The sequence below is a fragment of the Rhinoderma darwinii genome, chromosome 3, assembly GCF_050947455.1.
Source record: "Rhinoderma darwinii isolate aRhiDar2 chromosome 3, aRhiDar2.hap1, whole genome shotgun sequence".
NCBI lineage: Eukaryota > Metazoa > Chordata > Amphibia > Anura > Rhinodermatidae > Rhinoderma > Rhinoderma darwinii.
Window position 1 is genome coordinate 228775463 of NC_134689.1, and position 20499 is coordinate 228795961.

Below are 20499 nucleotides of genomic sequence, written 5' to 3' on the forward strand. Positions count from 1 at the left end.
TCCTCCACGTTGACTAAATAAAGAATGGACTGTGGCGGACTGAAGCTCATTCTAAGTCGCTACTGTAATCCTATCTGAGTGAGTACCAGTTGTAGACTTTCTGAGTTATTCTCACTTTTGCCCCGTACTAGTGGTCTTCATTGATACCACTTCGCGTCAGTGAGGACATTTCTTTTGACCTTACAGCCTTAAATCGATGTATGTAGATTTCTTGTTTGACAATGACTGTTGTCCATGTATGATTTTACAAAATTTTTATGTTTCTGTTAATAATGCACTTCTTTATATATGTACGGTAGTGTTTTTCATATATAGTATAAGACAGATGTGGAATTTTCTCCTTCTAGCTCAACATACCAGTGTGTTTCTTATACCATCATCTGCCTTAGAATGCATAGTAATAACCTGTCACAATGTCTCTTAAGATTATTTCCCTAAATACTAGGGGCTTGAATAGCCCCTTTAAACGGTCACTCCTGTGGATGGAAACTACCCAACCAAATTGTGACATTGCCTGTATTCAGGAGACTCACATTTCTTCTAAAAACCCTCCAAAGTTTAATCATTAACTCTTTCCAACAGTAATCCTTTCCACCTTTAATAGTAAAAGGAGAGGAGTTTGGTTGCATTTCACACAAATCTAGCGCTCACTATTCACCAAACTGTGATAGACACCCAAAGCAGATATATTATTATTCGTTGTAACATCAATAATATGGAATATACAATTGTTCATTTATATGCCCCGAACCATAAGCAATAAGCCTTTTTAAAGAAACTTCTCAAAAGTGTTAATAGTTGTAGAACAGGTTCTTTGATTATCTGTGGGGATTTTAATGCGGTATGTGACTTCTCTCTTGACTCTTCCTCTTCCATCGCACCCCAGAGACGTTCCAGTGTAGGTGATATGAGATTTAACGAAAACCTTCATGATATCTGGCAAATTTTGCATGTGGGGGAAAGGGGATTATACCCATTATTCACCTAGACACAAGACATATTCCCGAATCGATATGTTCTGGATTGATCAACAACTGATAGATAGGATATCCTCGGCGGAAATAGGTTCGATACATTGGTCGGATCATGCCCCTATATTTCTGTCTGTTAGAGAACAGTATCCTAGGGTGTCTGATTATGTTTGGCGGGCTAACTCATATTATTTCTCATACTACCCTTTCTAAGGAAATTCGTAAGTCGCTTTCTGAGTACTTCACCCTCAATAACACACCTGAAGTAGATGCCTTCATGCTTTAGTCGGCTCACAAAGCCTATATTACAGGGGTTTTTATACAATTGGGTAGCAGACTTAAAGAGGCCATGTCACCAGATTATAAGTGCCCTATCTCCTACATAGTCTGATCGGCACTGTAATGTAGATAACAGCAGTGATTTTTATTTTGAAAAACGATCATTTTTGAGCAAGTTATGAGCAATTTTAGATTTATGCTAATTAGTTTCTTAAAGACTAAAGTGTTTTTACTTTTGACCAAGTGGGTGTTGTAAAGAAGTGTATGATGCTGGCCAATCAGTGACCAACCAGCTTCATACACTTCTCATTGTTCCTGCCCAGCTTCTTTCACTGCACAATCACACTGTGCTGTGGATTATGCTGTGCTGGAACAATGAGAAGTGTATGAAGCTGATTGGTCACTAATTAGTCAGCGTCATACACTTCTTTACAACACCATTTTGCGCAAAAGTAAAAACACGCCCAGTTGGTCTTTAAGAAACGAATTAGCATAAATCTAAAATTGCTCATAACTTGCTCAAAAATTATCGTTTTTCAAAATAAAAACCACTGCTGTTATCTACATTACAGCGCCGATCAGATTATGTAGGAGATAGGGCACTTATAATCTGGTGACAGAGCCTCTTTAAAGAGGCTCTGTCACCAGATTCTCAAATCCCTATCTCCTATTGCATGTGATCGGCGCTGAAATGTAGATAACAGTAAAGGTTTTTTGTTTTTTTTAAAAACGTTCATTTTTGGCCAAGTTATGAACTATTTTATATATATGCAAATGAGCTTTGAAATGGACAACTGGGCGTTTTTTTTTCGTCATGTCCAACTGGGCGTGTATTGTGTTTTTAACTGGGCGTGTTTACGTGTATGACTCTGACCAATCAGTGACCAGTCAGCGTCATACACTCCTCTCCATTGATTTACACAGCAGCGATGTGCAGCCACATACACAGAGATTAACGTTAATCAAGTGTCCTGATAATGAATACACATGACCATCCAGCCTGGACGTCATGTGTATTCAGAATCCTGACACTTCTGAATCTTTTCTGTGAGATTCCAGCAAGCCACGCGTAATCTCGCGAGATTACGGAGGTAAACGAGATTTCGTTTCCCTTGCTGGAAATCTCAAAGAAAAGAGTCAGAAGTGTCAGGATTCTGAATACACCTCTATAATCTACGTCTAGATTCTACTACTCCAAAACCTACCGAAAAAGATATCCACTCGTTTTTGGAACAAGTCCATTTACCCAAACTGACTACAGACCAACTTACCTTATTAAATGCGCCTATTACTCAAGAAGAGATTCGTAAAACTATCAGAGCATTACCACTTCATACATTTCCAGGTCCTGATGGACTCACAAATGAGTACTATAAAACCTTTAATGATATCTTAGTGGAGTATATGCAGTCTACATGCGAACTAGCGTGTGCACAGGAAAATTTCCTAAAGAGATGCTTACAGCTCTAGTGGTGACAATACCTAAACCAGGAAAACAGTTAGACTCTACCTCTAATTACCACCCCATCTCCCTTCTTAATGGAGAGGTAAAGATATATGCCAAAATATTGGCTAATAGACTGTTGGAGATCATCCCCTCGTTGGTTCATCAAGACCAGACCGGTTTTACAGCAGGGAGACAAGCCCCAGACAATACTAGGAGATTGTTTTCTCTTCTACAGATTACTTGATGCCGAAAAGGCATTTGATAGAGTTAATTGGTATTATGCCCTTTCAGTTCTTTCTAAATTTGGATTTGAGGGACCCATATACTCAGCCATTCAAGCACTCTACTCTAGTCCAGCAGCCATGACTTATGTAAATGGGGCCCTTTCAAGTCAATTCACTTTAACTAACGGTTCCCGACAGGGATGCCCTCTCTCCCCAATCTTCTTTAACCTCTCCATTGAACCCCTTGCGGAAATGCTACGCTCCAATACCGCTATCTGGCATTCGGGTAGTAAAATTTACCCATAAAGTAGCGTTTTTTGCTGATAATGTTATAGTAATGTGTACCGACCCAGTAAACTCTTTAGCGGCTACGTTTGAAGTACTCGATAGATTTAGTCAGGTCTCTTTTTATAAACTAAATAAAGATAAGTCCAAAATCCTCCCCCTCAACATCACCCTCACCCAGTGGCGTAGCTATAGGGGTCGCAGCGGTCGCAACTGCGACCGGGCCCCGTAGCTAGGGGGGCCCGCAGGCCCCCCTCACCACACTAGCGCTGCAATGATTGCTCTACATTGCTGGGTCCCTGCTGTGGTACAAAAGAGACCCAGTAATGTAGCTTAAAGCATTGGTGGCAGCTCAGCTGTCAGAGAGTCATTGCACGGAGGGGGAACAAGAGGGTGGAAAATGAATGATAGATGAATCCACTCATCTTACGAGACCCAGGCCTGCCCACTGTACTGTCCACCCAATCAGCTCACTTCTTGCTGTTTCCCTCTTCCTCGTGACCTGTTCAGAGGGAAAGGAATGGCTACAGCAAGAAGATGGTGTGCGTGTCTGCTGCTCCCCTGCAGTACGAGCTGCTCTCTGACCCCACAGCAGATGTAAGTAGCAACTAGTAATCCAGCTCTTAACCCCTTCACTGTGTGTATGTGTGTATGTATGTCTGTCATGCTGAGCAGTCACACCTCAGGGCTGACAGTTTAGCATAACAGACAAAGTATCTCTATCTATCTATCTATCTATCTATCTATCTATCTATCTATCTATCTATCTATCTATCTATCTATCTATCTATCTATCTATCTATCTATCTATCTATCTATCTATCTATCTATCTCATATCTACACTGGCGTAGCTATAGGGGTCGCAATTGCGACCGGGCCCCGAAGCCAGGGGGGCCCACAGCCCCCCGCACCACATCAATAAAAAGTTACTATAGTAACTCGGGCCGCGGGCCCCTGTTACTATAGTAACAGACTGACCTTACCTTCCTGGTTCCGGATCGCAGCGGATCCTGGTTTAAAGGTTTAAAGGGACCGCAGCACTCGTACGAGAGCTGCTCCCCTTCATTCCGGTCACACTGTGAATCGGTGTCGGCGATTCACAGTGTGAGCGAGTAGTGGAATGAAGGGGAAGCAACTCTCGTACGAGTGCTGCGGCCCCTTCAAAACAGCTGATTGGCGGGTCCCGGGAGTCGGACCCCGCCAGTCAGGGAAACTAATCTTACCTTCCTCTTCAGCCGCGGAAGTTCTGTCCTCTCGATGTTGTGCGCGGCGCATAGCGCTGTGACTTCAGGACCTACGCTGCGATCTGGAACCAGGAAAGTCCCGGAAGTCGGACCCAGACACATCAGCTATTCATGGCCTATCCTGAGGAAAGGCCATCAATGTTTAGGGACTGGACAACCCCTTTAAGCCTACGATGTAGCAGGCTTAGAGGGCCCATGAGACAGGATCACAGATTGTGTGATCCTGTTTGCTGGGCCCTGTATCTAAGACAATCACATGGTAGGCTTAGATACATGGCCCATGTGTGATCCTGTCTGTGGGACCCTGTATCTAAGCCTACCACACTGTCGGTTTAGATACAGAGCCCCAGCACACAGTAATCTTATACTGTATAAGATCACTGTCTACTGGACCCTGTATCTAAGCCTACATGGTGGTAGGCTTAGATACAGGGTCCCACAGACAGTATCACACATGGGCCCTGTATCTAAGCCTAACACACGTGTTACTAATCATTTTTTGTGTGTTTTCTTACAGGTTCGGTCGTTGGACTACGGCGGATTCCAGGACTACTTCGATGACGGCTTTTTTTTTTGTTATCAATAAAATGGTTAATGAGGGCTGTGTGTTTTTTTTTTTATTTCAATAAAATATTTTTTCTATGTCTTTGTGTTTTTTTTTAAACTATATTACTACCGCCTTAGTAATGGCCGCCGGCTGATTGACAGTGTCCATTGCTAAGGCGGGGCTTAGTGTTAGCCGGTGCAGAGGCGAACACTAACCCCCATTATTACCCCGGTACCCACCGCCACCAGGGGTACTGGGAAGAGCCCGGTACGATCCAGTACTTGACCATCTGTAGTGATGGTCGGCCACTGGGGTGGCCGCAGGCTGGTATCAGGAGGGGAAAGGCCAAAAACAGTGGCCCTTCCCACCCTGGTGATGCTAGGCTGCTGCTGCTTTATTGTATCTGGCTGGTTATGAAAAATGGGGGGGACCCCACGTCATTTAAAAAAAATTAAAATAAAAAATAATTGGAAAGAACGATGTGGGGTCCCCCCCAATTTTCCTAACCAGCCAGATACAGCACAGCAGCAGCAGGCAGCATTACAAGGGTGGGAAGGGCCACTGTTTTTGGCCTTCCCCAGCCTAATACTACCAGCCTGCGGCCACCCCGGTGCCTGCCCGTCACTACAGATGGTCGGGTACTGGTTCGTACCCGGCTCTTCCCAGTGCTCCTGGTGGCGGTGGGTACCGGGGTAATAATGGGGGTTAGTGTAGCCTCTGCACCGGCTAACATTAAGCCCCGCCTTAGTAATGGAGGTTGTCAATCAGCCAGCGGCCATTACTAATGCGGTGATAATAAAGTTTAAAAAGATACAAGCACATAGAAAAAATATTTCATTGAAATAAAAAAACACAACCCTCATTAACCATTTTATTGAGAATAAAAAATACGCCGTCATTGAAGTCCTCGAATCCGAAGTCCAACAACTGAACCTGTAAAAAAACACAAACACACAAAAATAATCAGTAACACATAAAGAAGCAAAATTATTATTCTTACCTATCCTGGGTCCAGCGCTGGAGCCGCAATGTCAGCGAGCTGAGCCCTGTATCTGATCCTATCATGTGTGATACTGTCTGCTGCGCCATGTATCTAATCCTATCATGTGTGATACTGTCTGCTGAGCTGTGTATCTAATCCTATCATGTGTGATATTGTCTGCTGATCCGGAGTATCTAATCCTATCATGTGTGATACTGTCTGCTGAGCCCTGTATCTGATCCTATCATGTGTGATACTGTCTGCTGCGCCATGTATCTAATCCTATCATGTGTGATACTGTCTGCTGGGCCCTATATCTAATCCAATCATGTGTGATACTGTCTGCTGAGCTGTGTATCTAATCCAATCATGTGTGATATTGTCTGCTGGACCCTGTATCTAATCCTATCATGTGTGATACTGTCTGCTGGGCCCTATATCTAATCCGATCATGTGTGATACTGTCTGCTGAGCCACTGTATCTAATCCTATCATGTGTGATACTGCCTTCTGAGCCACTGTATCTAATCCTATCACGTGTGGTACTGTCTGCTGAGCCACTGTATCTAATCCTATCATGTGTGATACTGTCTGCTGGGCCACTGTATCTAATCCTATCATGTGTGATACTGTCTGCTCAGCCACTGTATCTAATCCTATCATGTGTGATACTGTCTGCCCAGCCACTGTATCTAATCCTATCATGTGTGATACTGTCTGCTCAGCCACTGTATCTAATCCTATCATGTGTGATACTGTGTGCTGAGCTGTGTATCTAATCCTATCATGTGTGATACTGTCTGCTCAGCCACTGTATCTAATCCTATCATGTGTGATACTGTCTGCTCAGCCACTGTATCTAATCCTATCATGTGTGATACTGCCTTCTGAGCCACTGTATCTAATCCTATCATGTGTGATACTGTCTGCTGAGCCACTGTATCTAATCCTATCCATAGGTTATAGGGTCGTAGTGCTATAATATGCTATGCTGTCTCATATACACACATTTTTTTGGGGCGGACACATATGTATTGGGGCTATTTTCCCTGACATTTTAAGCCCTGAGGGTATGTTCACACGGCAGCGTCTGTTACGGCTGAAATTACGGTGCTGTTTTCAGGAGAAAACAGCACCGTAATTTCAGCCGTAACGGCATGTGCAGGCGTCTTTTGCTGCGTCCATTACGGATGTAATTGGAGCTGTTTTTCTATGGAGTCCATGGAAAACGGCTCCATTTACGTCTGAAGAAGTGACAGGCACTTCTTTGACGCGGGCGTCTTTTTTACGCGCCGCCTTTTGACAGCGGCGCGTAAAAAAAATGACCGTCGGCACAGAACATCGTAAGACCCATTCAAATGAATGGGCAGATGTTTGCCAACGCTTTTGAGCCGCATTTTCGGACGTAATTCAATGTTAAAACGCCCGAATTACGTCCGTAAATAGGGTGTGTGAACCCAGCCTTAGTGACGCCCCCGGCTGCTAGTGCTGCATTGTTGGGTCACTTAGGAGACCCAGCGATGCAGCTGAAAGCTGCGGACCGTCGGCCATGAGAAGTTTGCGGGGGGGGGGGGGCCCAGTAAGAATTTTTGCATCGGGGCCCATGAGCCTCTAGCTACGCCCCTGCCCTCACCTCCATGCAGGATTTGAAACAACGATATCTGCTTGATTGGCAGACAGGAGAAATATCCTATCTAGGAATTTAACTAACAACTCCATCCACTAAAACATATGAACGAAACTTCCCTCCTATCCTTGATACTCTACAAAAAGACATTACACACTTCTCTAAATATACTGTGTCCTGGTTGGGGAGAATGATGCTTCTATACCTTTTTCGGACTCTACCAATTCTTTTGCCAAATTCTTTTTTTTCGGCTGCACATGAGATGTTAATGAATTTTGTGTGGAACACTAAACATCCCCGTATATCTGCTTCAACTCTCACTAGACATAGAGGGGTGGAGGGTATAGGGGTCCCTAACATTCGAGACTATTATAGAGCGTGTGTTTTAGACCAACTAACCCATTGGTGGCAAAACAATACGGAAAAACATTGGGTAGATATTGAAACTCAACTAAGTGGGAATAAGACTCTGCAAACAGACCTTATAAATGCTATATGGCACCTCCATAACCATCCTGTGTCCTTAACCTCCATTTCTACCTCTCGTACAGAGTGGTCTCGATTTCTTTCCTCTGTTCCTCATACTTGTACTATCCCTCTACAGAAGCTACCTCTCTTACTAATTGAAGACCAAATTCCATCCATTGATTTGTCGGTGTGGCAAGCTAATGGCATGCTCTCCATATATGACCTGTATGACCAAGGGGGCACCCTATCATTCCAACACATTTCTATAAATTTCTTCAAATACAACATTTCTTACAACACACAGTACCTACCTTTAATTGTATCACGAAGGAGGTTATACATCATCTCTCAAATCTCCGAAACGAAATGGTATATCCATTTTCTACAACTTGTTAACGGGAAAAACACATTTATAAAGACTCCCCCCCTTGCTCAGGTGGGAAGGAGAGCTTGCCTCCACATTTTCTGTGGATCAATGGGAAACTGCATTTCACCTTGTGTATAAGATTTTCCGAAGCACCTACTATCAGGAAGCAGTTTCAAAAACTAGTTTGAGATGGTACTTTTACCCTTCTAGATTGCATTTAATATTCTCTACATCCTCACCCTCATGCTGGATAATTTGTGGGCCCACAGGTACCCTCTTACACATATTATGGAACAGCCCTAAGATCCAACCCTTATGGAAAGATGCCCACAATATAATTCAGAATATTACTGATATGAAGTTCTCTCTAACTCCTGAATTAGCCCTACTATTCATTGGCCTGGAAGGGTTCCCACCTCTCTATACCAGAGACTACTAGTAGTCACCCATGTACTTATGGTCACTAAATTGGTGATTACAAGACATTGGAAGAAACTGTCCCCTCCCCTGATCCAAGAAGTAGTGAATCTGGTCTGAACAATAATTCTGGAGCATGTCTAAGTTGATTATTTTTAGTATTATAGGAAAAAGGATTCTGGTTAAACATCATGAAATTGTTTAAATTGTAAATGATAATCTGGTAGCTAAACGTTACTCACATTTGTTTACCATTATATCATTGTCTTTACAGAAGTGTTTTGTCTTATTAATATAGGTGGATGCCAGAAATATTGATGGTAGTACGCCTCTCTGTGATGCCTCTGCTTCAGGCAGTCTCGACTGTATTAAGGTGCTTCTGGACTATGGCGCTAAAGTAAACCCTCCACTTTTTACTGCATCTCCTCTTCATGAAGCATGCATGGGTGGTGAGTGTATCCTTGGAATACAGATCAATACGCTATCATGTCACAATTTGTTTCCTATTTTCCTATTATTAGAAAAAACTTTGTAGGGACACCATTTTATTATGTTTAATATAAGGAAATAAAATTGGACAGTTTCCATGAAAGCTGCTTTACGTTTTTTCATTTAGAAATTCTATAGTTTGGTCACTGCTCCGTGTGCTCCTTACTTCAGGGGAGTAGCAATAGAGGATGATAGAGGTAGCAGTTGTACCCAGACTTGGAGTCTGAGGCCCCTCTGCCATATAAAACATCAGTAATGTGAATGGCACATGGTAGATGAGGGGCCCTGTTACATATTCTTCACTGGGGTACAAGAACATCAAGTTACGCATTTGCCTTCCTTTATCTGTGACAACATATTGTTGCACTATAAGTTAATATATATGTTGTCTTGTTGGGTTTTTTACAGAATTTGTGCCTTCTAATCATTTATATTTGTTGCAGTCTTCTGCTAATTGTGAAAGGATAGAATTTTAAACCTGTTCACACTTGTGTTTCTTTCCGTCCCATCAGGGATCTGTGTTGTTTTTTTCTTACATCAATAATAGCGTATGTCTTTAGTGATATTCACCCCTATGGTAGCCTTACAGACCCCCATTATATGTCAATGGGTTCTGTAATAATGTCTTTACTTTTGTCCACCCCCCGCCTATCTACAATTTGCATCTTAAAGGGGTTTTCCAGTGAGAAAAAATTTATGGCCTAGCCTCATGCGAGCGCTGCTTTCCCTTCATTCCTGTCATTGTTCCGTATTGTTAAACACCAACACATTTGTAGTGGTGGTTTACAGTATTACAGCCTTCTCCCATTCAAGTAAATGGTAGAAGGGTGTAATATTGTGAACCGCTTCTACAAATGTGTCGGTGATTCACAGTACGAGTAGATAAGGGAATGAAGGGAAAACGCACTCGCATGAGCGTTGCGGCCCCTTTTAAACAGCTGATCGGCGAGGTGAGAAAGTCGGACCCCCACTGATGAGATATTGATGGCCTATCCGGAGAATAGGGTATATATCGGTTCTCACTGGAAAACCGTTTAATGTCCTAATGCTTCCTATAGTTTAAAAAATATTTGTATAAACTTGACGTCTTGTTGGCCTGTGTATTATTTTAAATGTTTTTTTTAATATGTAATAGGTAAACCTGAATGTGTGAAACTTCTAATTGATATGGGGGCAAATCTAGAAGCTCATGATTGTCATTTTGGAACCCCTTTACATGTAGCTTGTGCAAGAGAGCACTTGGAGTGTGCTAAAGTGTTACTCATTGCAGGTAGGTGGAGACCTTTGGGTTTATGTCAGTATTTTGGTACCCCAGTTGAACAAAACATAATTGATTTAACCCCTTCCCACCGTAATAATACTGGCAGCTGAGTCTTAAAGAGGTTTTGCCATAAACAATATTCATTACCTATCCACAGGATAGGTGATAAATGTCTGATCGCTAGGGATCCAAATGTTGGCATTCCTAGCGATCACTACAACGCAGGTCCCCGAGCCCCCTGTGTGAATGGAGCAGTAGCGTGCACGAATGCATGACCAATGCTCCATTCACTGTCTATAGGACTGATCGAGATAGCCGTGTACACCGCATTCCAAATTATTATGCAAATGTTATTTTTCGCTGATTTTCCTAAATAGTCGATGCAAATGACAGTCAGTATAATCTTCAAGCCATCAACCGTTGGAGTATAATGCGAATTTTATTGAACAAATCTCCTAATGATAACAGATTTTTTTAGAAGTAAAAAACTCAAAATGCACTGTTTCAAATTATTATGCACAACAGAGATCAAAACATTTTAAAGGTTGTAAAGAGAACTAAAATGGTAATTTGTTGATTTTGCAGCATCAGGAGGTCATATTTACAGAAATCAAAAGCTCTTTCAATCAAAAAATACTTAACAGGCCAAGCTACATGTTAAGGCCCCATGCACATGAACGTAAAAACGCCCGTAATTACGGGCCGTAATTACGGCACGTTTTTACGGGCCCATGGACTTCTATTGGCCACGGGTACCTCCCCGTATGCTTACGGGAAAGTGCTCGTGCCGTTGAAAAATATAGAACATGTCCTATTTCAGGCCGTAATTACGGCACGGGCAGGCCCATAGAAGTCTATGGGGCTCCCGTAGTTACGGGTGACTACGTGTGTGCACCCGTAATTACAGGAGCGTTGCTAGGCGATGTCCGTAAATAGTCACTGTCCAGGGTGCTGAAAGAGTTAAACGATCGGCAGTAACTCTTTCAGCACCCTGGACAGCAACTACCGATCACAATATAGATCAACCTGTAAAAAAAAAAAAAAAGACGTTCATACTTACCCAGAACTCCCTGCTTCTTCCGCCAGTCCGGCCTCCTGGGATGACGTTTCAGCCCATGTGACCGCTGCAGCCTGTGATTGGACTGCCGCGTCATCCAGGGAGGTCGGGCTGGATGTCGAAAGAGGGACGCGTCACCAAGACAACGGCCGGGTAAGTATGAATTACTTTTACTACGGAAAGGGCTGTCCCTTCTCTCTATCCTGCACTGATAGAGAGAAGGGCTGCCGATTAGTGCAGTGCAATTTTGCAGAGAAAACGTGCCCGTAAATACGGGTGGAATACTGGTGACACTGGACCCGTATTTACGGGCACAGGTCCGTAAATACTGGTGCAATACGGGTGGAATACGTGTGACCAAGGACCCGTATTTACCCAAGTATTTACGGGAGGGAAAAAATATGTTTGTGTGCATGAGGCCTAACATAGGACCCCTTCTTTGATATCACCTTCACAATTCTTGCATCCATGGAATTTGTGAGTATTTGGACAGTTTCTGATTGAATATCTTTGCAGGATGTCAGAATAGCCTCCCAGAGCTTCTGTTTTGATGTGAACTGCCTCCCACCCTCATAGATATTTTGCTTGAGGATGCTCCAAAGGTTCTCAATAGGGTTGAGGTCAGGGGAACATGGGGCCCACACAATGAGTTTCTCTCCTTTTATGCCCATAGCAGCCAATGACACAGAGGTATTCTTTGCAGCATGAGATGGTGCATTGTCATGCATGAAGATAATTTTGCACGGTTCTTCTTTTTGTACTACGGAAGAAAGTGGTCAGTCATAAACCCTACGTACTTTACAGAGGTAATTTTCACACCGTCAGGGACCCTAAAGGGGCCTACCACCTCTCTCCCCATGATTCGAGCCCAAAACATGACTCCTCCACCTCCTTGCTTACGTCGCAGCCTTGTTGGGACATGGTGGCCATTCACCAACCATCCACTACTCCATCCATCTGGACCATCCAGGGTTGCACGGCACTCATCAGTAAACAACACGGTTTGAAAATTAGTCTTCATGTATTTCTGAGCCCACTGCAACTGTAATGATGGGGGTAGGGAAACGGACAAGTGAGCCCTAATCTACCCGCCACTCTGTCCCTGCCCACCTGCAACGACCCGCCCCAGGCGACGGGGTACAACTGGGCGGCGGTCCCTACGCTAGGCAAGTGCACGAGACAAACAGACAAGGGTACACAAAGCTAAGAGAAATGGGGCAGCTGCCCACGGCAATACCGTGAGCAACAAGAGTGGGGAACGAGCCGAGTCAAACCAGGAGTGAACGAGGTACCAAACGCAGAGCAGGAGAGTAGTCAGCAAGCCAGGGTCAGAATAGAGCAGGATCAAATAGTCAGAAGCTGTAGCTGGGCCAGGAAACCACATTAGAAGAATCACAAGCAAAGGAGGAACAGGAAAGGCAGGTATAAATAGACAGAGGGCGGGAGCTAGCTCCGTCTGGCCAGGCTGCGATAGGCTCTCCCACTCCTAAGCCTGCCATCCTGAGTGGTGGAAGGTGGAGTCAGTCTCAGAGGCATAGACTCAGGTGCAGACTGATTACCTATGGGCGTATACACAGAAGTTGTGCCTGGCAGATCCTTTACAGCAACAGTTTCTGCTTGTGAGCATTGTTTAGGGGTGGCCGAATAATAGCTTTATTCACACTTGCAAACCTCCGGTGGATCCTACACCTTGAGGTTCGCGGGACTCCAGCGGCACCAGCGGCTTCAAATACCTGTTTGCTGCTTTGCAATTTCATTATAGCAGCTGCTCTCCTAATCCTATTAATTTGTCTGGCAGAAACCTTCCTCATTATGCCTTTATCTGAACGAACCCCTCTGTGCTCTGAATCAGCCACAAATCTTTTCACAGTACGATGATCACGCTTAAGTTTTCTTGAAATATCCAATGTTTTCATACCTTGCCAAGGTATTGCACTATTTCACACTTTTCGGCAGCAGAGAGATCCTTTTTCTTTCCCATAGCGCTTGAAACCTGTGTCCTGCTTAATAATGTAGAACGTCCTTCTTAAGTAGTTTTCGTTTGATTGGGCACACCTGGCAAACTAATTATCACAGGTGTCTGAGATTGATCCAAAGAGCCCTAAGACACAATACCATCCATGAATTTAATTGAAAAACGAATAATTAAATGTTTATGACACTTACATCCAATGTGCATAATAATTTGGAACACGGTGTATAGCGCTTAGCGGCAGGGGGCCAGACAGATTTACTATAATTTACATTAGAAACTTACATAAATTATAGCATAAATCTACGTCAGCTGGGGTAGATTTCAGTTTGTGCCATACAGACATCCCAAGATGCCCCAAATTTATTAAAAAGCGTGCACCTCTTAATAAATTCAGCACATCTTATTACACCAGGCTTGTGTTTAAGACTGGCCTTTGAATGATCAATCTTAGTAAATTTTCCCCATTATCTGTATAGAATGATATAATGTGTCTGACCGTGTTATAAAGTTTTGATATATAAACAAGAGATTTTAGCTTGTATGATGACAATTACATCCACTGGATTGTGGTTATTGGTTCAGTTATTCGGCTGATTGCACAGATGTGTCACTATTAGTTATAGCTCTACTGGAATACAATTCAAATGGTAACCAGTTCTACCGTTATTCACTGCAATCCGCCTTATCAGACACGTAGTGTTATGTGTATCCAACAAGTGCGATTTATTCACGAACCGCTATGATATTGTTTACTCTGCTGTGTTTAATCTAGTTATGAGTGGTGTGGCTGGTCACTCCATGTGGTCTGTGTGGTCTTATTACTGGCGTGGTGCTGTGTGTGGTCTTATTACAACCAGAATCTCTGCTCTGTGTAATCTGGGTGTAAAATGTGTGGTTGGGTGCCTTAGCACATAATGCTGATAGCTGTATCCCCAATCGGCAGTGTCTTCCACAGTTACATTTGTAGACCTCCTGCCTGATGCTTGAATACGGAGGTAGTGTGGTTAGGTGCTCATTAATCTTGTATTGCCGTTTCTTAATCTGGGTTTAGCTGTCACGGCCTGGGGTGTGGACCCACTGGGCCGTACCGCGTAGCGGGGTAGCAGCTGGCCAACAAGGTACAAAACAATGTATAGTTCAGAACGGGTACCTGAGGCAATGTAGGCAGTAGCGGAAGCAGGACTTGACTTTCACAGCAGGTAACACCGCGGATGCAGCGGGAAGGCACAACTTGACTTTCACAGCAGGTGACACCGTGGATGCAGCGGAAGGCACGACTTGACTTTCACTTGTAGATACGATAGCACAGGATACAGGGAACAGGCAGCAGGAACGGGTAACACTGGGAACTAAAAAACACTGGGAGACCGTTTGCAAGACAAGCTAGGGTATACAACAACGCTCAGGCAAGGAACCAATGGGCAGAGCCCATTAAATAGTCCAGCAGCCATTTGGGCTGATAATTGATGTTTGACAGCTGGACGCGTCTGAGGACCCGGAAGAGAGTGCCGGCGTCTCCCTGGAGGGAGCTAACGCCGAGACGAGAGATGTCCATGGCCGGGATCGTCAAGGGGTAAGTCTGAACGACGATAGACGGACGCCCGGCCATAGACGTAACATTAGCGTTAGTCTTTTTTACAAAAACTAAATTACAAATAAGAAACAATGGGCCTCAGTTAAAATAATTTGGCCGTGTTGCCAATAGCAACGAATCAGATTTCAGCTTTCATTTCTGAAACTGCTCTGGAAAAATGAAAGCCACATTGTGATTGGTTGCATTCGTCAACAAGACTAGTTTTTATGTTATACAGTTTTGAAAATTAGGCCCATATGCTTAAAATCAATAAATTAGCTAGACCTCTTTATTGCTGTTGAAAAAGGGCGCGTGAGACCACCAAAATGAAAATGGACGTTCTTAGTGATCAACTGCTGAACTGGTTACCATTTGAATTGTATTGTATCCCGGCACCGCTATTTCTAAGGGTTCATGCACACGGCCATACAGAAACCATGCCAGTGTGCATGAGCCCTAAGGCTGGGTTCACACGACCTATTTTCAGACGTAAACGAGGCGTATTATGCCTCGTTTTACGTCTAAAAATAGGGCTACAATACGTTGGCAAACATCTGCCCATTCATTTGAATGGGTTTGCCGACGTACTGTGCAGACGACCTGTTATTTACGCGTCGTCGTTTGACAGCTGTCAAACGACGACGCGTAAAAATACAGCCTCGTCAAAAGAAGTGCAGGACACTTCTTTGGACGTTTTTGGAGCTGTTTTCTCATAGACTCCAATGAAAACAGCTCCAAAAACGGACGTAAAAAACGCCGCGAAAACGGCGCGAAAAACGCAGCGAAAAATGCGAGTTGGTCAAAAAACGTCTGAAAAGCAGGGTCTGTTTTCCCTTGAAAACAGCTCTGGATTTTCAGACGTTTTTGGTCACTACGTGTGCACATACCCTAATAGTAACATGCATCTGTGCAATTAGCCGAATACACATACCTATATACAGTAAGAGTGTGTGTGTATGTGTGTATATATATATATATATATATATATATATATATATAACATAGATAAATATACATATATAATAAATATCTATTTTTATTTTCTTTTTTCTTTATAAACAATTTACAGAATATTGGTTCATCTAATGTTTTTTCTATGTGGTTATAGGGATTATTGCTGTACCGCCCGCTGGACTCCTAAACTCAGAGTGAGCAGGGATTTAAGTAAATAAAGTTATATTAAATCTTTTCCGACAAAAATAGAAATCCTAACGTTCAGCTCCCCCTGCTCTGTATATACAGATTGGACAGCAACCGATAAGCAAATTTTCCTGTCTGAGATTTAGAAGCTACTTAAGTGTTAATTGTTGGATTATTTTCTTAAAGGGGCTAATGTCAATGCAGCAAAACTTCATGAAACAGCACTACATCATGCTGCCAAGGTGAAGAACAAAGATCTTATTGAAATGCTGGTGGAATTTGGAGGAAATGTTTATGCAAGGGACAATCGTGGAAAAAGACCTTCAGATTATTCCTGGCCAAACAGTCTCACTGGAAAATGCTTTGAATATTATGAAAGTAAGTTCTGTCTGCTGCAAATTGGTTTATTTATTTCATATTTGTTGTTGCATTCAAAACTGTATGTGACTATCAAAAAAGGACTTGTTTTACAGATATAACTTGCATGTATATGTGCTGGTTAAAATGCAAGATGCGTCCTTGGCCAAGTGACTTGATAAAACTTATGTTTGCAATATCAGATGAATAAACCTAATAAAACACTTTATTTCCCAAGAATCTTTGGTTTGCATGGATGAGGAGACTGGAGTGTAGAAATATAAAGTGTACTTCTGTTACTTTAAGGGTATGTTCACACGCACTAATTACGGACATAATTCGGGCGTTTTTGCCCCGAATTACGTACGAAAATAGCGCCTCAAGAGCGTTGACAAACATCTGCCCATTGAAAGCAATGGGCAGACGTTTGTCTGTTCACACGAGGCGTAATTTACGCGCCGCTGTCAAAAGACGGCGCGTAAATAGACGCCCGCGTCAAAGAAGTGACCTGTCACTTCTTTGGCCATAATTGGAGCCGTTATTCATTGACTCCAATGAATATCAGCGCCAATTACGTCCGTAATGGACGTGGCGGTACGGCTGAAATTACGGGGATGTTTTCAGGCGGAAACATCCCCGTAATTTCAGCCGTTACGGACGCCCTTGTGTGAACATACCCTTACTCTTTCACGCCATTTAAAAAACAAAAAAAACTTGAGTGTGTGAAATTGGAAGTAACTGAAACAAAACAATCACTTTAGGCCTCATGCACATAACCATGTGCATTAGGGACTGCACATCAGTGTGGAAGATACAGTGGTCAATATGGTTCATTATTGTGTGCCGTATATCGCACCAGCACACAGCCTTTAAAGTACCCTAGAAATTCTGAAACCGCATGGAGCGGGCTTCTCATTGAAGGAAATATATACTACTGTATGGAAGTATGGTGGTATTTATGCATTAGTGCAAATTCATCACCACCTTATTCAGGATTCATATCACACATATCCCGAATGCGATTGTGTATCATGGCTCCTGTTAATTATGGAGCCATGACAGCTATGACGATCTGTTTTCATTGACGCATGGGGTCTGTCAGGGTTACGATATTTTTGACTGCACTGACTGCAGACTGTGATATTCTTGCAGTCAAAAATACTGGAAACCCCAACGGAAGGAGCATAAAGCAAATGTGAAAGATCGGAGGAGTGGAGGGCATTTTTGTACAACCTGCAGATTACATCTTAATTTGTCTTTTTTTCCAGAGACTCCTAGAACTTTGTCACAACTCTGCAGACTCCGGCTCAGAAAAGCACTCGGCCTAAGTGCAGTGGAGAAGGTTTATAAATTAAATATTCCACAAAGACTTATAGAGTATCTTGCATATACTTGAAGCAAACAAACCTACGTGCATGTTACCCTATAACCGATATTGTACATGAAGTGATGTCCTGGTTTAAGAATTAAGACCCTACAGTAAATGAACACAAATTCTCAGTACGTTTTGGAGATCAGATCTATTACAGATACTTCAAGCGCTACAGAAAATACCCGTAATTTGCTTATCAAAAGTAACCATTGCTAATCAATGGTGGTCATATTGTTTGCATAAGCCATTTTGTTGTAGAGTAATTTTTAATTTCTGTATATTTATGATTGTAAAATATGTAACATATTGGCATTATTAGTCATCTGCTTCCTGAGCTGTAATAAACGGAACTTTTTATACAGCTCTAATGAAATTATGGGTTTATGATGGATCCCTGACATACTGTTTGCTACATGGTTCTAAATGAGTTATTCCAGAGGTTCTCCTGACAAAGTTAAAGTGTAACTAAACATTTGACAAACTTCTGACCTGTCATAGGTTTTGATTGGTGGGGGTCTGTGCACTGAGACCCTGACCAATCGCTAAAACTAAGCAGCAGAAGCGCTCGTGTGAGCACTCAGCCGCTTCGTTTCTGTTCGGCTTTTTCTGGAAAGCCGATGTATCGGAGTACAGGCTCATAGACTTTCTATCGAGCCCATACTCTGATAAATTGATTTCCGGAAAAAGTCGAACAGACAGGAAGCGGCTGAGCGCTCACACGAGCGCTTCTGCGGCTTTGTTTTAGCGATTGGTGGGGGTCTCACTGCTCGGACCCTCACCAATCAAAACTTCTGACATGTCACTATAACATGTCAGAAGTTTGTGAAACGTTTAGTTATCCTTTAACTATTTGGAGAATGTTTCAATTATAGTAGCTGAGTTGTATTAGTTTCAATGTGTAACGTGTTGCACTGTTGACCTTCCATCCTCCGCTATCCTACTGTACCACACATGGCATCTGACTGAACAGCTCTCAAAGCTGCCATTCAGTAGGCCTCATGTCATTGTCAGAATATGGTGTAGATGACACTGCCACCTTCTATGTGGCGGCACGGGTGGCTGTTTGGCTGCCTGCTGCAACTTGACATGCCTTTTAGCTGGTGACACTTTAAAGCAGGGGCGTAGCTGGTGGGGGGGGGGGGGGCAGGCGGGGCATGTGCCCTGGACGCAACTAGGTGGTAGGGAAGGGGGGGCGCCGAAGAGAAGCTGATTGCTGCTGATAGGCGCCCCATATGTCGGACACCTGCAGCAGCTTTATCAAGAGCCAGGAAATTACGGCGTTCTGACTGGGGTCTGTGGCGACCAGGGAGTAGACCAGTCCAGTCACCTTACCTGTCACCTGACCTCACGTCAGTGACATGAGATCAGATGACACAGGTCTGTGGACAGGTCCACTCCCGTGCTTCAGCCTTCCAGCTCTGCCTCTACTCTGTGCTCTGCTGAGAAGCAGAGGGGAAACTCCGCCCACAGCCCATCCTGACCTGTGATGCTGTCAGCAAGGAGACATGGTGAGGGTCTGTATGTGTAGTGCCTCTGTCTTTGTATGTGTATATGTTACAGTGTGTGTGTGTGTGTGTGTGTGTGTCTCTGTCTCTGCATGTGTTTGTCTCTTACATCCACTACATTATCTGTACTCAGAGAGTTATCACTGTGTTATCTGTGATGTTACATAGGACTGCAGGCAACAGCTACTACATTATCTGTACTTAGAGAGTTATCACTGTGTTATCTGTGATATTACATAGGACTGCAGGCAACAGCTACTACATTATCTGTTCTCAGAGAGTTATCACTGTGTTATCTGTGATGTTACATAGGACTGCAGGCAACAGCTACTACATTATCTGTACTCAGAGAGTTATCACTGTGTTATCTGTGATGTTACATAGGACTGCAGGCAACAGCTACTACATTATCTGTAATCAGAGAGTTATCACTGTGTTATCTGTGGTGTTACATAGGACTGCAGGTAACATCTACATTATCTGTGGTCTTGCATAGGACTGCAGGCAACACTACTACATTATCTGTAATCAGAGAGTTATCACTGTGTTATCTGTGGTGTTACATAGGACTGCAGGTAACACTACTACATTATCTGTAATCAGAGAGTTATCACTGTTATCTGTGTTGTTATATAGGACTGCAGGTGACATAACTACATTATCTGCTGTGTACATATGTGCCTGTGTGCGTATATATGGGTCTGTGACTGTGTCTTTGTGCTTGTATATATGTGCCTTTTATGTATTTGTATATGTTCCTGTCTGTGTATTTATCTGCCGGTGTGTGTGTGTGTGTGTGTGTGTGTGTGTGTGTGTGTGTGTGTGTGTGTGTGTATGTGTCTGTACGTCTATATATTTACCTGTATGTATATATTCCAGAATGTGTGTATGTATATTTGCCTGCATGTCTA

At 43.2% G+C, this 20499-nt stretch overlaps 1 protein-coding gene across 2 annotated transcripts in view; it reads left to right on the top strand.

Annotated features, from left to right (window-relative positions):
* Positions 1-18621, top strand: part of ASB13 (ankyrin repeat and SOCS box containing 13) — a 75746-nt gene extending 57125 nt beyond the window's left edge. For both annotated transcript variants that reach the window (XM_075857500.1, XM_075857499.1), the window contains 4 exons: positions 9158-9308; positions 10484-10618; positions 16541-16732; positions 17980-18621. In XM_075857500.1, the coding sequence (XP_075713615.1) occupies positions 9158-9308; positions 10484-10618; positions 16541-16732; positions 17980-18107 (606 nt within the window). In that variant the 3' untranslated portion in view covers positions 18108-18621. The remainder of the gene's footprint in view (positions 1-9157; positions 9309-10483; positions 10619-16540; positions 16733-17979) is intronic.
* The last annotated feature ends 1878 nt before the right edge of the window (positions 18622-20499 follow it).